This window comes from Myodes glareolus, chromosome 24 (assembly GCF_982192425.1).
Source record: "Myodes glareolus chromosome 24, mMyoGla1.1, whole genome shotgun sequence".
Taxonomy (NCBI): domain Eukaryota; kingdom Metazoa; phylum Chordata; class Mammalia; order Rodentia; family Cricetidae; genus Myodes; species Myodes glareolus.
In genome coordinates this window covers 22,840,441-22,855,766 of record NC_142049.1, presented here as the reverse complement: position 1 = coordinate 22,855,766, position 15,326 = coordinate 22,840,441, and the positions used below count along the sequence as shown (strand labels likewise).

Sequence of the window (15,326 nt, the reverse complement as noted above, 5' to 3'; positions counted from 1 at the left end):
ACAGCTTGTAGGGCCCTGTCTTCCTTGTTCCTCAAGGCCAAAACACAGGATGCAAGAAATGTTTACACTAACCAGCTTAGCTTTCCCTGCTCGATTTTGCCAGCCGGAGGGAGTTAGTTCAGAGCCTTGTTTCTGTCATTGTTATGATAATTTTACCTGCTAAGGAGGGTCCTCACAGGCGCCCTAAATCTCCTCCCATCTGTCTATCAGGGTTCCCAGCTCGATACCCCCTACATGGAAGCTCTAGCCACTGGCGCCAGGTGGCCAACACTATGATCTCACTCCCAGGTGGGAGGGGACTCTCGTCCTTTTGCCCCCAAGTATATAAACCCGACATGTGCTGAATAAAGTTGACATTTACCCTTTGGGCAAATGATCCTGGTCTCTGTATGTGTCTGTTTTCAACTCCTAGGATATTGATCCAGTCTCGCGGTTCGATATGGAAGGCGCCCCGTATTGGAGAGTAGGGTTTCGCAGATTTGAGCGGGACAACAGCTGCCACAAAGTTTCCTGCCTCTCAGCAGAACTCAAGTCATAGACTGAATTCCCAAACTTTCCCTCTCTTCACTCAGGTGATCCGTTCTTTTATCTATCCAACTAAATTCTCAAATATCGCTTAAGATTCTATCACTTCCTGCCGCCTTTGGGGCAATGAGCCATCAGATTTCTTCCTCCTTAGGACTCTTCAGGATCTCCCTATCCTCAAGTTCTTCCAGCCACCTAGGAATATAGTAACATCTTTCTAAAAATCTTAACTTATTTAGTCCTACTATCTATTATAACATTATTATACCTTTCCTAAGCCTTTAAATAAACGCCTATACTCAGTGATGTCACTTCGTATTGATCTGGTGACCACAGTTTCTATGTTTATCCATGATGCTATTTAATTCTTATTACTTACTACACACCACTGACTATCCATTTACTTCCCTTTGAGAGGGAAGGAGACAGAGGGGAGGGAACATGAGAAAAAGGAAGGAGAGTGAAGAGGGAAGGGTAAACGGTCAAGTTTTCAGAAGTCTCTCAACTGTGACCTACAACTGTCACGCCTTTGACATCTCTGGCATCTGATGTTATGAATGTCTCCCATGTCCTGCCATACTTCCAGTCTTTTGCTTATCTCATTAGCAACCCACTCTGATTCATTAGTGTCTTTTCCTCTGCACCTAACCCTAGGAAGGAAAGCTCGCTTCTGTGGTTACGTTCATGGGGATACTGTAGACTATATTCCGAACAGCCTCACTCAGAATGACACTGAGCATGAATTGATTCGGGTCAAGGGAAGAAGAGCAAGACTAGTACCAGAGGAAGTGCTCTAGACACAAGGAGGTCCTGGTAATAAATAAAGGTCTCCCTACCTTAAACTGTGACAGAAGCTCATCCGTAGCACTAGTTGACACTTCGTTTTCTCTGGTTTCAGCTAAGCGCAGAATTTCATCTATATCCATTTCCTGGAATGAAAATGGCACAAGTATAGTGAAAAAGCAGTGCTCTCAGCATTTGCTAAACATCAGGTGTGCACCAACAGCCTTCCAGCGACACTATTTATTCTGACAGCCTCGGTCTACAGCTTCCACACCCAAGCCGTCACAATGATACTTATTCACACAATGAGGTAAAATTCAAGGAGTTCTAGGAAAAACCACTATGGAGAAATACAGACTCCTTCAGTGTTGGATCCCTTCCTCTTTAAGAGCTTTGAATTCGCACAGAAAAATAACTAAAACAGAATCCCTGCCCCTGCAAATAATTACTTTCTTTATATAAACATCTCTAACGAGGAATCTACTTCCTGAACATTTTAGATGTTCACAAAATATTCTTTTAAAAAAAAAACATTTTTCTACTAGTGCATCTTTACTATAAAAGTGATGGGTTACACAACTACATTTCTTTGAAGTATATCACATACTTGAATAATACTCATTAAAACATGTGATGCTTGTCTTTGCAAATCTGGCTCATTTCTCTTGAAATGACCACTTCCAGATCCCAGATTTTCCCACACGACATAATTTCACATACGTATACCCACGGTGGAGCTTTGTTACCTATGCACCTATCAGTGGACACCCAGACGGACTCTGTAGCTTAGAACTGTGAGTAGTGCTCAGAAAGCTTGGCTATGAAACATCTGTGGTACCTCACTATGGTCTCTTTGGGTGCAGCCCCAGGAGTGCTACAGGAGTGTGGCAGTTCCATTTTTAATTTCGAGAAACTTCATACTGATTCCCATAGCGGCTATAAAAGTACATTTCCAGGCTCTGAGTTGATTACCTGAGGCTCTGACTCCTCTCCTTCAATTTCTTTGAAGAGATCCTCTGCTCCAAATTTCAAGATAGCGGTCAGCTCTTCTTTATTAAAAGGGTTAGAGCTATAAAGTAAAATACAGTTGTGACCCCAAGTAAGGGCTGGTGGGACAGTGCAGCGTGTAAAGCCAAGTCTGAGACTACCTGCGTTCAATTCCCAAAACCCACATGGTGGATGGAAAAAACAAGTTATCCATTACCTACACACTCGGACGGAGACACAAGTGTGCCCCCTCCATTTCCTCAAAAATAAATAAAAATTTTAAGAGGGGCTAGAAATACGGCCCAGTGGGCAAGAGCCTTTGCTACTTCTCCATAAGACTTTGGTTGGTTCCTAGCATGCTCACAGTGACTCACAGCCACCTGTAACTCAGGCTACAAATTATAATGCCTTCTTCTGGCTTAGTGGATAAGGGCCTCTGTCCCAAGCCTGACGACCTGAGTTTGATCCCCAGAAACAACATGGTAGAAGCAGAAGACAAATTCTTGCTTCCAACCTCCACATGCAGACACACACATACATGAAAATAAATGGGGGAGGGAGGGCAACACCACCCTTACAGCACCTATGAGTGGACAAATACTTCCTATGGAGAACCCTGTGAAACCTGCCAAGTGCTGGTGGGAACAAGGTGGGCTGTCTCTCAGCCTTGCTGCACTTACTTGGATCTTCCTGAGTTGTTTTCGAGAACTGTCCTGCCAGTGGTGTCCATGCGCTGGATCACCAGATGGTCCAACACCATCTTCTTTTTGGCCCGCTCTATGATCTCCTCTTCCACAGTCCCCTTTGTAACCAAGCGGTAAATATTCACCTGAAAGAAAAGGATATGTTTGTTTATTTCCAGCTAAAGCAAAAATTTCTTCAAGAGGGGGAAGGAAAGTCACATTGTTCTCTTGTACACATTATGACTATGCTGGCTGGAACAAGTAGGGAGGCAGGTGGGTTTAATAGGCTACACTCCTAAAGGAACGTGCTTCCGAAGACACCATGGCCTGCTTCTGGACCAACATCTTCCCAACAATAATCATTACCAACACTGAATCACTAGCCAATATGAACTGGTAAGTTAGCCACTAGGAAAGCAATCTTGGAGATCCACTGACAAACAAAAAGGAAAAGCCAAGCCTGTGGACTTCCAGCTGCTGCAGATGACACTGTCATGGGAGAACAGACTTAACTAGCTAACTGCTCTTAACACGGGAGAGGCTCTGCTCTAAGTCTGCTCCTCATACAGCTTTCCTGGTCAATGTGTAGAAGTCACTCATGACAGACTTCAGTTACCCTGCTTCCTGTCATTGTCCTAACACCCCTCCCCCCACATTGCCATAACTGACGACCGAATCCAGGGCTTTGTGCTTGCTACCACTGAGCTTAATTCCCAACCCACATGACAGACTTATCAAATAAAGCTGGGTTAAGAGTCCATACTAGGAAGCCCAAAGACATCTTTTCTGAACAAGTTAATAAAGAGAAGGCAATGCAATGGGGAAATAAAACATCTTACAAACAGTCTGATAGGGAAGAATAAACCTCTGTGTGCAGGCCCAAGTGACTGCCAGAGACCACCCCTACTGACCTGCTTCTTCTGACCAATCCTATGTGCTCGGGCTTGTGCCTGCAAGTCGTTCTGGGGGTTCCAGTCAGAGTCGAAGATGACAACTGTGTCTGCCGAAGCCAGATTGATTCCCAGGCCACCAGCCCGTGTGGAGAGCAGGAAACAGAAGTCCTGTACACAATGCAATATACTACTTTATGCAGTGGCCTTCTCAGAGACACTCTCACAGGCCAATAAGCCCTCACACCTGGAAACCCCTGCAGGTGTGAAGAAAAGTGAGATATGGTGGACTAACTTTATGGAGGCTAAAGGAGCTCAAGGAATTGAGACAAAGGGACTTCTCGTTTGATGAAGAGGAAGAATCGATGCAGGGAACAAAGGAGTACAGTAGAATCCACTAATGCAGCAGGGACAAGGGATTTATGTCCCAGCTGAAACTAGAGTATACAAGTTGACCACACGCACCACACACCCAGTCCTCATGGGACTGTTGAGCAAGCTACCCAGAGCATGTATGTTAGGTGGCTAGCATATACAGACATATTTCACATCTGTGTGTCTGCCCACTTTTAGGTGTGAGAGAACAGTTACACTCATAAAACAAGCCTGCTGAGAAGCACAGGAACTGCAGTCAACACTGTGTGTGACAAAGACCCTAACATCTTCTAGTTTCCATAGCAAGAAGAGACTACACAGGTATGATATACCTGCCTTATCTCTCCAGGTTCGTGCTCACAAAAACATGTGGGCAGAAGGAAGGTAAACCACACAGCTATGTAATTAATTAATATTATTATTTTCAGAACATTTGATCATCTGTATCAAAGGCTGACACTTCTGTTCTATTTTTTCTTTTGTACATTTTTTATTTAATGTCTATGTGTGTGTGTGTGTGTGTGAGAGAGAGAGAGAGAGAGAGAGAGAGAGAGGGAGGGAGGGAGAAGGAGAGAGAGAGAGAATACTGAGCCATTTCACTAGCCTTCAAAAGTTGATGCCTTCTATGTACAAAACTATCGCTCAAAAACTGGTCTGGGGTCAAGTATGGTGGCATGCACCTATAATTCAGCACTCAGGAAGAAAGGGAAGGAGGGTGAGAATTTCAGGGCCATCCACAGTTATATATCGAAGTCTGAGATCACCCTGGGCTACATGAGACACTGTCTCTAAAAACAAAGCAAAACAAAATGAATAAAGAAACTGCTGACTTGGGGAAATAAACTTCAATAAATGGATATATTTCACAGATGACAGAGGAGATAGATAGATAGACAGACAGACAGAAAGAGAGAAAGCTCTTCACAGTCTAACAGTCACAATCAACTGCATGAAGCCATGAAAGCACAAGTGGGAGAGAGAGAGCTTCCAATATAGTTAATCACAATAAAAACTGGTAACCAGCTGAGACTACAAATAGTGTGTGGATGCCTCTCTTAGGAGAAGCCTACAGAGCAACAGACAACAGTCCAGGATAAGATGCTAAGCTGTAAATAAAACCTGAACATCACATGGTCTCATAAACAATTTTCAGTGTCACAAAGATAATATAAGTTGCATGTTATGTCTATTATCAAAATAACAGTTAAGTAGATTGTGAAGCTTGATGCTGCTAAAAGCAACATACAATGGGAGTATTTATACATGACCATATAATTATAAATTATTTTAGGAAAGTGAACAAAATGCATCAATATACTTTTCAAGTTTTTATTATTTTGTAACTATTTCAAACAATAATAAAATGGCTAAAGAAATAGCAGGAGCTGGAGAGATGGCTCAGTGGTTCAGAGTACTTGCTGTTCTTATAAAAGACCCAAGTTCAGCTCCTGGTACCCACATGTCACAAACATTTGTAACTCCTGTTCCAAGGAATCCAATGCCCTCTTCTGGGCTCTTTGGACATCAGGCACATACGTAGTACAATACATATATACAGAATAAAGAGTCACCACATAAAATAAAAAGTAATAGCGGAGGCATGAAAAAATACTAAGAATCAAATTCAATATTGAGCTAGGGATGTAGCTTGGTGGCAGAGGGCCTAGCACACACAAGGACCTGGGTTCAACCTCACAGTGATGATGGGGTTGTCCTAAGGTTTTTAATGACATGGGGAAAAACTTTCAAGTATAATTTTGACTAAAAGAAGCCAAAATCATGGACAGCAAGATTACAATTAGGTAAATACATCGAGACAAATGGTTCAATCTGTGCATACAGACAGGAATGTGTAAAGTCTGTGTCACTAGTTGAAGGCTTCATTTAGGGATCCTTCACCATCTATAACAAGTGATAAATGGGCATGTACTATCTTCTCCCAGATAAGTTTTAAATTAATTTTAAAAGGCTATAGAATGTCAGAGAAACCATAGTTTACATATGGTTATCGGAGGTAATGAGAGCCAAAGAAATGAAGCCATACAAAAACTTCAGATTTTCTCTGAAAGGGAAACAGAATATTTAACTCAAATTATCTTTTAAATTTAGATAAGGGAAGAGTGTCATCTTGGATAAAACCGTAATAAAAGCTGCTGGTATTCTACTGAGCACCTACTACATGTCGAGGAATGTGATCAGTACTGTTCACTGCCACGTTTCACCTTCATGGCAATATTACAAAGTGGGGCTCAGAGCCACTGTGATTTTACTCTTAGAGAAATTGGAGGAGAGAGAGGGATGAGAGTAATGTTTTCATGGCCTAATTCCACAGCCCTGCTTCTCAATACAGTATCACCCTTCAGAATAAAGCATCCAGAGCACTGTCTTACGAGGATCACCTAAACTCAGAGACAGAACGCCTATTATTCTGAAATAATGAAGGGGACAGAGTTTTTAAAACCCTTCAGACAGCAGAACATGAATCTGTTCTATCTACAAAAAAAACAAAACAAAATAAAACAAAAACAAAAAAACCAAAACCCTATGCCTCTAGAAATTAGAATTCTGTCCCGGCAGCTAGGCTGTCTCCACTGATCCTTTACCTTACATGTTACCAGCTCTAATTACACTAAAGCTCTTCACCCACACTTCTCCTTCATCTGTCATCTGGCCAATTGATATGCAGACTATAAGGTACTCGGGGTTTCTATCTTGGTTAAAGTGGCTCTAATATAGATGCGCCCAAGCCAAAACATTTTACAGAACCAATCCCCAGTGGGACATTTAGTAATGTAAAGCTGTAGCTATGAAGCAGAGGAGGAGCATGGGCTACATCCCACTAGGAGTTTAACATTGGCAGATACACTGTTGAAGCATCGGCACCAGGACAGGACAGAGAAGAACCTTGGACAACCTGCACACGTAGGTTAACACCACTGGTCTGGCCACCGTATTCTTGCCTTGCTGATCTTTCAAACCCATAAATTTTATAAGCCAGTAGAAAAGATCACTAGTTCAAATAAGGCAGCTAGGAAAGCATGCTTGAGCAGTGAGGACAACAAAACAAGCATTGCTTACAGCAGGGCTTTCCTGTTCCCCTCAAGACAGAAGCAGTTTGCCACAAAATGTTTCAGAAACACAATACATTGAGCTGGAAAGACTTCCCACCGATACAAAGTCCTAGTTGTCCAAATAATAAGCCATGCATAATGTACCTCAGAACCGTCTGCATTGAAGTGATCCAATGCTTGTTTTCGGATCTCTCCCTTGATAGAACCATCCAGGCGCTGGAAAAAAGAAACCACAAGAAAAATCTTAAGTGAGGAAGATCAGCTTCCCTCAGAACAGAACATCAGACTTGCAACCTTTACCTCCCTGACACGCACTGAGAAAAAAATAACTGCAAAGTACTAGGAAGGGGTCCTGTGTAAACAGCATGGCTGCTGTGACCTGAGCTCTCCAGTTACAAAGTCAAGGTCAGAAGGTTCTGATTCATAGGACTGTCTAGGTTTATCCAAGGATCAGACCTTCAGCCAAAGCCTACAAGGAGAGAGATGAGAAGCCAGCCTGTGTAACAGAGTACCTCTGGTCACTCAGCAAGTGGCTCCTGTAGAAACAGTACTTCTTAAATAATATGGAAAAAAGATTAAGTGCTATACAAACCAAAACATAAACATTTGAATACTACTGGGAATGTTCAAATTAAATGATCATATATGCCAACTTTTTCTAAAATTTACACTCTAAAATTACTATAAAATGTTCAAATACTGTATCACCAACTGAGCCTCGGGCACTCATCTGTATGTCCATACAACCTTTTGTTTGTTTTAATTTTTATTTTTTTGAGACAAAGTTTCTCTGTGTAACTCTGGTTCTTTGGGAACTCACTCTATAGATCAGGCTGGCCTCAAACTCAGAAAAGAATTTTTTATTAGTTAGAAAATATGTCACTTTCAGGTATAAGACAGTCAATACATATTATTCAATATAAATATTCAATACATACAAAGCAACTACTGAATGTTGTACATAAAAGGCATTTCTCAATACGCAGAACTTTCACATTGCATCCCTTAAAATCAACTCTTGAAACACTGAATTTATAAAAGGTCAAGCTGATCCAAGCAGAATCTGCAAAGACCTCTATCTCCCCAACGCCATGAAACACCAGCCACCCAAACATCCAAACATCAGATCCACAGGGTCCTTGTGCCTCTCTATAACTACCTCTACTCCCTTTACCTATAACAAATCTGCACAGAGACTGGAACCAAAGGCATTTGCAAAGGCAGGTTCACAGTCAGTATCTGAAATAAGAAACCCCTCCTTTTACGTCCCAGCAGCAAGGAGCACTGGGACAATTCTACTGAGAATCACTACAACTTGCTCTGGGAACAAGGATGTTTCAAAAAGTACTGCTTTGCTCCCAACCTCAAACCAAGGCCACATTCTACGGGGTTAAGATAAAATAATACTGCCTCTTTTCTTCTGAGGATTTGGGATTCTATAATCAGGTTCACACTTACTACTATCTACTTTGACAACAGACATGGATAAATAGGAACTTTTCTTTTGCCCATCTTTTCTGTCACCTGGACCTAACGCTAATGATAGTGGCTACATTCAGTGGGTAGAAAGCAGCTCAGAACCCATGGTGGGAGGAAAAAAACAACTGCTCAGAGTTACCCTCTGCTCTCCACACAGGCACCATGGCACACAAATGCCTACGCATGTGTCCTTACTCAATTCTTTCTAAAAGTAAAGAAACCGCTGCTGTGCAGAGCAGCACACACCTTAAATCCCAGCACTTGGGAAACATAGGCAGGTAGATCTCTGTGAGTTTGAGACCAGCCTAGGCTACATAGTTAAGTTCCAGGAAAGCCAAGACTATATATAGAGAAAGCAAAAAATAAATTGTTTTGTCTTTGTTTTTGTGTTTTAAAGAATGACCTTCATATGTTCATTATCATAACAGAGTAGTCTAAAGGCATGAAGAAAAACTGAAATCTTCCCGGAATCTTAATTTTAGACGCTTTTCAGGATAGAAAACTTGTCTTCTGCTCTAGTAAAGTGGGGAAGAGAGAAGACAGACAGACAGACTGTGTGAGACCAGTCACTGAGTCATCTTACCTGGAAAGGGTAGTGTTTGATAGTCAGGTACTCGGCCAGAATATCCAACATCCTCACCATCTGAGAGAAGATAAGGACTCTGTTTCCCCTTTCCCGGAGTCTTGTCAATAGTTTGTCTAACAGAATCAGCTTCCCACTGCTCCTGATAAGGGACTGAAGATTCAGAAGACATCTCAATGATTAAATTCAAAGACAACATTGACAAAAAGTTTTTTACACATGACATCCACGATACTATGCTTCCTGCACTTTAAGTTTTCTCATCATTTTTGTTTGAAGACAAGTTCTCACTATGCAGCCCAAGTGAACTCTGAAACTCAAGACCCTCCTGCCCCCACCACAGCCCCACCATATCCAAGGGCTCCCTCAACTCCACACCAGTACTGATATCTGACTTTTCTCATGTTTTTCAAAGCTTCCTCTGATGTCCCTTGAAGAGTAACCAAGGAAGAGAAGGAACACTTTGAGTAAAATAAAAATCTAAAGCAAGCCTGGTCACTGCTGAGAAGGCAGTTACTTGAAGGAGGAACTGCACACCTGGAGGACCTCCTGGCCGTTCTCCCTCTCGTTCTCCTCTGGAGCTTTGATCAGGTAGCAGTGGTTGCAGCATTTCTTCAGCTCCATCACAATATTAAGAAAGCCAGATGTGCTGCCCCTTGTTCCTTTGGCAAGAGCCTTGTAATTCCTGGTCAGGATCCACCTGCAAATGGACAACATTAATGGAAATAAGCAGAGTTTATGGTCATAAGAAATAAAAGCTAAAAGACAGAGAGACTCTTACTTCCCATCACCTAACTGTGATCACTCACATCTCCATGAAGAAGCGAAAAGATCAATGATTCTACTGAGTATGTCACAGAACACTGAAGGACAACAATTCTAGAAAGTTACATACACAGTCATATATATGTACTCATATGTATGTACATGTCTGTGGGGGGGCGATAAGGGACTATCACTGAAGAATTTTTAAAACGGAGAGTAAGTCATCTAACAGTACAACACTAATTAAGCTAAATATACTGTAGAAGCTAGCATGGTGGTACACATCTGTAATCCCAGCACTCGGCAGGCCAAGGTAAGAGGACAGTCAGTGGACAGTCAGCATGCGCTATAATGAGAGAACTTGTCTCCAAAAAATATAGAAACCACGTGTGTGCGTGTGTGTGTGTGTATAATATATTCATTAGATATATAAATTATAAGAGATTGAAAAGGAGTATTTTATAGTACAAAATGCTAAATAATGTTAAGTATTAACGTTTTATATTACCAAGGAGAAATACATATATTATGGTATATTTATAGCTAAGCCTTAGTAATAAACTTTAAATGTTGAAAGTACTTTTACCTGAGTAATGGCATCTTTACATTTCTCGTAATAACCACAATTTTGGGAATGTATCTCACAATGCTCACTGCATCACCATTTATAAAGCCAAAGTACTTGAAAAGGTCCATGTGGATACCAGAGAACTGGACAAATAAACTGCAGGTCCACACTCAGATGAGAGAGTTGGTTCTCCCAGAAAAGAGTACCATGATGATGCACAACTAAATCCAGTCCTTAATCCCAGCACTCAGGAGCCTGAGTCTAGAGGAGTATCAAGTTCAAGGCCAAAGGAGACTAAACAGCAAGATCCTGCCAAAAGGGTTGGGGAGGGAAATGGGTGGCAGCCAGAAACATCACACCTGTAACACCAGCAACCAATACGCTGGGCATAAGAAAGGAGACCTGTAGACTACTCAGTTCACAAGTAGGGAATATTGGTGTTCTCTAAGTGTAAGGAATTCATTAATTCTATTCACCAAGTGCACCCCTAGACCACAAGTCTGCAGTCTACATGTACAATCTACCAGTAAAATAGTAGGTACAATTCCTAACTGCTTGGCTCCGGTTTGAGAGAGGAAAAGGACATGAACATGAAACACTCTACCATTTTAGAGGGTAAAGCAGCTAGCAACTACAATAAGGAAAGCATTCCTATCTAGAACTACAAACTACAAACTACAAAACATTCTAAGTATGAACATGATTCCACAAATGGAAAATTCCACACCAGACCGGATAACAGTCAAATGCAAGTGTACTAAAAACATACATAAAGTGTACACATACACGTGTACACACATGTACATGTGTCACACACACACTTTACAAAATCAATGTGGTGGAACACACAGTACTAGGAGGCTGAGGCAGAAGGAGCATAAGTTTGAGGTCAACTTGATGTAGACACAAGACTCTACCTTGAAAAAAACATTTTCAAAGGCCAAGGTTTTTCTCTAAAAATTAATATATAAAAAAGACATACTAACAAATTATAATGGAGAGAATTATGCAGATTCCCAAACAAACAAAAAGCATGAATGTTCTTGTGTGTGTGTGTGTGTGTGTGTGTGTGTGTGTGTGTGTATGTGTGTGTCAACTGGGAAATGTAAACATTCTGGGACATTATTAAATTGTTAAGGAATCATTAACTACTTTTAAGCATGGTAACAGGATAAATTTTTGATTAAGAAGTCTTCTCTTTTAAAGATACACACCAAAACAGGAGTAGAAGAAAAGATAGGGGTAAACTAATCAATAGCCATGAGTTAATAACCACTGAAGCTGGATTATGAGATGAGTAAACACTGTACTATTTTTGCTTATATTTGAAACGCCCCATAATAATATCTCTAAAAGTCAAACGGGAGTTTGGGACCACCTACAGTTCAGCAAAGTCTGCCCCAGCACATATGAGGCCCTAGTTTGATCTTCCAGAAACATGTATATGCACACACATTAATACACAACATTTTATGAAATTAAATGTGAAAGCTGATAACAAACACATTTTATTCTGTCATCTATGCTGGACATACTATTTTCAAATTTCAGTAATAATACAGTGAGCCAAAAACATGGCTTGGCCATGCTGCTTAGAATGCTGGACAGGAAGGAGTACTCACTGTTCTAGAGTGAGAGCTATCTTTCCTGGACATTCGTAAGCCCTTGCACATCACGTTCCTGTCTTAAATAAGACTGTGTTGTAATGACGTGTTTCTAGCCGCACAACAAGGATTTCGGAAGGGACATGTTTCATTCATCTCTATTATTCTCAGTAGCTAGAAGAATGCCTAGCATTAAAAACTTCACAAGAGATTTATTGAATGGAAAACAAAAATTGTCTAGCTTAACCAATACCTACTTAGTATAAGAGTATTAACACTAGAAATTATGGGCTGCAGAGCTGGTTTGTTAATTAAGAGCACTTGCTGATCTTGTAGCTTGGGTCCCAGGACAGACCTGGTGGTCCACAACCATCCTTACCTCCAGTTCCAGGAGATCTGACACCCTTTTCTAATCTCTGCAGGCAACAGGCATGCAAGTGGTACATACACAGGCAAAACACTCATAAAATACAACGTAAAATAAATAAATCCTCCCAAAAAATGTTTTGATTGAAAAACTTTATCATTTATATAACAAAAATTCTGTGGAAATTCTCGCTTACTCAAAGAAAAACAAATTCCCTTTTTTTCCTAACTGAGTATGAATTTCAACCTAATTCTGTGTTGAGTTTACAGAGCTCAATGATTACCTAACATGCCCACGGCTGAAATCCAATTCCTACTGCTATAAGGAAGCAAAGCTCAGGCGCAGGCCTGTTCCTAGTGTTCTGTAGGGAGGCAGATCTCTTGAGTTCAAGGCCAGGTAGAATTACATAGAGAGACCCTGTCTCAAAAAAATAAAATAAAAAACTTTACTACTGAGAACTTGCTAGATTGGCACGTCTCGCTTATGACTCATCTAACTCATAGCAGGAACTTACTTATAATACTGTTTCTGAAGGGCTGACATCTCCACCCTGAGAATCTGCTCCACTTTGGCAGGAAGGGATTTCTCCACATCTTTTTTGACTCTCCGAAGAAGGAAGGGCTCCAGTACCTTATGAAGACTCTGATAGCCATTCTCTCTCCCCTTTCCATGGTCTTCTTCAAAATCTTCCCAGAACTCAAACCTACGGATGAAATTGTCACCATCAGTTATACGAAAAGAGCATCTGCACACCAAATAGGAACTGAACTAGGAAGAGGGTGGCTTGGAGGGGATTTTAAAACAAAATAACTTTCAATCCTTCAATTCATCCCTCAAGGAAAGGACTGAATCTTCAACAAAAGAGAAGGGAATAAATAAAATCTAATTCTAAATTTCAAAAAGCGACAAAGTGGCTCAGCAGGTGGACACCTGCAACTCATCATGGTCTGCATTCTGGTTGATGCAGTGTGGTCAGCTGCAGCCACCATCCACAATGTGCTGTGTACTAAAATTGGAAGCCAAAAATCAACCCTCCCTCAAGTTGCTTCTGTCAGGTATTTTGTGGGAAATTGTGTAAAGTAATTGATATGGCCACTACGGACTTTGATTTCCAGGGAAGGAAAGAGGGATCCAGTAAGCAGACAGGGACAAAGAACAGCAATGAGAAAGAACACACATGCAGCAAATAGAGGGACATATGAGCCAGAACTCTAAATGGTGCTGCTCAGTTGATGGTTACCCCACCATCCCCAAGGGAGACTGGTAATGTCTGGAGACATTTTTAGTTGTGACAACTGGCCTGCAGTGCATAGAAGCCAAGAATACTGCTAGATGTCCTACAAGGAAAATGACACAAGGCAGCTGGGGTGAGGGTGGGGTGTCCAGTCCAACACAAAGATAAGAAGCCCAGCTCTATGAGATGGCAGTAGATGGAGGAATGAAGAGAACTCTCCTTGCAGAAAAACACTGTAGTGAGGAAAGGGAGAGAGGAGTGAGGGGAAGGGGAGAGGAGAGGAGGGGAGAGGGAGGGGATGGAGAGGGGACAGGGACAGGGACGGGGACTGGACGGGATGGGATGATGGGACGGGGAGGGGTTAGAAGGAAGAAAGATCAGCCTGTTGTTAATCTGTTCAAGTAACAACTGCAGTGGAGCTAGCACAATCAGAGGTTCTATGTCTCAAACCACCATGAGGATGCTAAACAGTCTCACAAATAATACTTTGTTTGAAAAAGGTCAAAAGCAAATAAAGACAATAAACATGCTGCCTATAGGTCTGCCTTACAAGAAACACTAAAGTTAGCTCTTTGAGCTAAAAGAAAAGGTCTACAGAAACCTCAATCCACAGGAAGAAATAAAGATAACCTGGAAATGATAAAATATAAGTGTTATTTTTCTCTTTTCAATGCTTCCTTAAAAGGCAATCCTGTGTTAACCAATAATTACTGCTGTATTCCTGAGTTTCTAACAAAGAGAATTTAAGGTGGAGCCATTGTGGAACAAAGTTATCCTTCTTAAGAATTAAATTGGCATTAACCTGAAGATTACGCTGAACTACAGAATCCCTAGACAATCCAAGAGTAAATAATTTTAAAATAGTAACATAAACTAAGAGAAGAATTACATAGTACACTAAAAATAAATATACTAAGCAAGGCAGAAAAGGAGAACTAAGAATAAACAAGAACCATGGAAACAAGTAGCCAAATGACAGGAACAGGGCCAACCCTATCACTATTTATATCCAAGAAACTGCCTCAACCTAATCAAAAAAAAAAAAAAACAAAAACAAAAACAAACCAAAAACAAAACTTGGATCTAATGCTCTGTTTCCGTTTCCACCAATTACATTCAACACAAGGTTCTACAGAATATTAACTAAGGTAAGATATAAAAAGCATTCACATAAGAAAGACACTGAAAAGCCTGTACCTGCAGAAATATGGTCCCCAAAGTAAAAACACAAAGAAAATTGGTAACAATAAAAAAAGTTGTGAGGACAAATTTATGAACACCAGATAAATATGAAACACTCAAACATAGCCCTACACTAACTGGAGCTCTAGACCCTAACCACAGCTCTATACTCAACTATAGCTGTAGACTAGTAATTCCCAACCTTCCTCATGCTGCAACCCTGTACTACA

The 15,326-nt window shown here is 41.0% G+C and overlaps 1 protein-coding gene across 3 annotated transcripts in view; it reads right to left on the bottom strand.

Annotated features, from left to right (window-relative positions):
- Positions 1 to 15,326, bottom strand: part of Chd2 (chromodomain helicase DNA binding protein 2) — a 113,083-nt gene that overhangs the window by 44,443 nt on the left and 53,314 nt on the right. For all 3 annotated transcript variants that reach the window (XM_048434830.3, XM_048434831.3, XM_048434829.3), the window contains 8 exons: positions 13,195 to 13,383; positions 9,914 to 10,076; positions 9,377 to 9,529; positions 7,459 to 7,530; positions 3,890 to 4,039; positions 2,976 to 3,124; positions 2,281 to 2,377; positions 1,362 to 1,454 (listed from right to left, as the gene is read on the bottom strand). In XM_048434830.3, the coding sequence (XP_048290787.1) occupies positions 1,362 to 1,454; positions 2,281 to 2,377; positions 2,976 to 3,124; positions 3,890 to 4,039; positions 7,459 to 7,530; positions 9,377 to 9,529; positions 9,914 to 10,076; positions 13,195 to 13,383 (1,066 nt within the window). The remainder of the gene's footprint in view (positions 1 to 1,361; positions 1,455 to 2,280; positions 2,378 to 2,975; positions 3,125 to 3,889; positions 4,040 to 7,458; positions 7,531 to 9,376; positions 9,530 to 9,913; positions 10,077 to 13,194; positions 13,384 to 15,326) is intronic.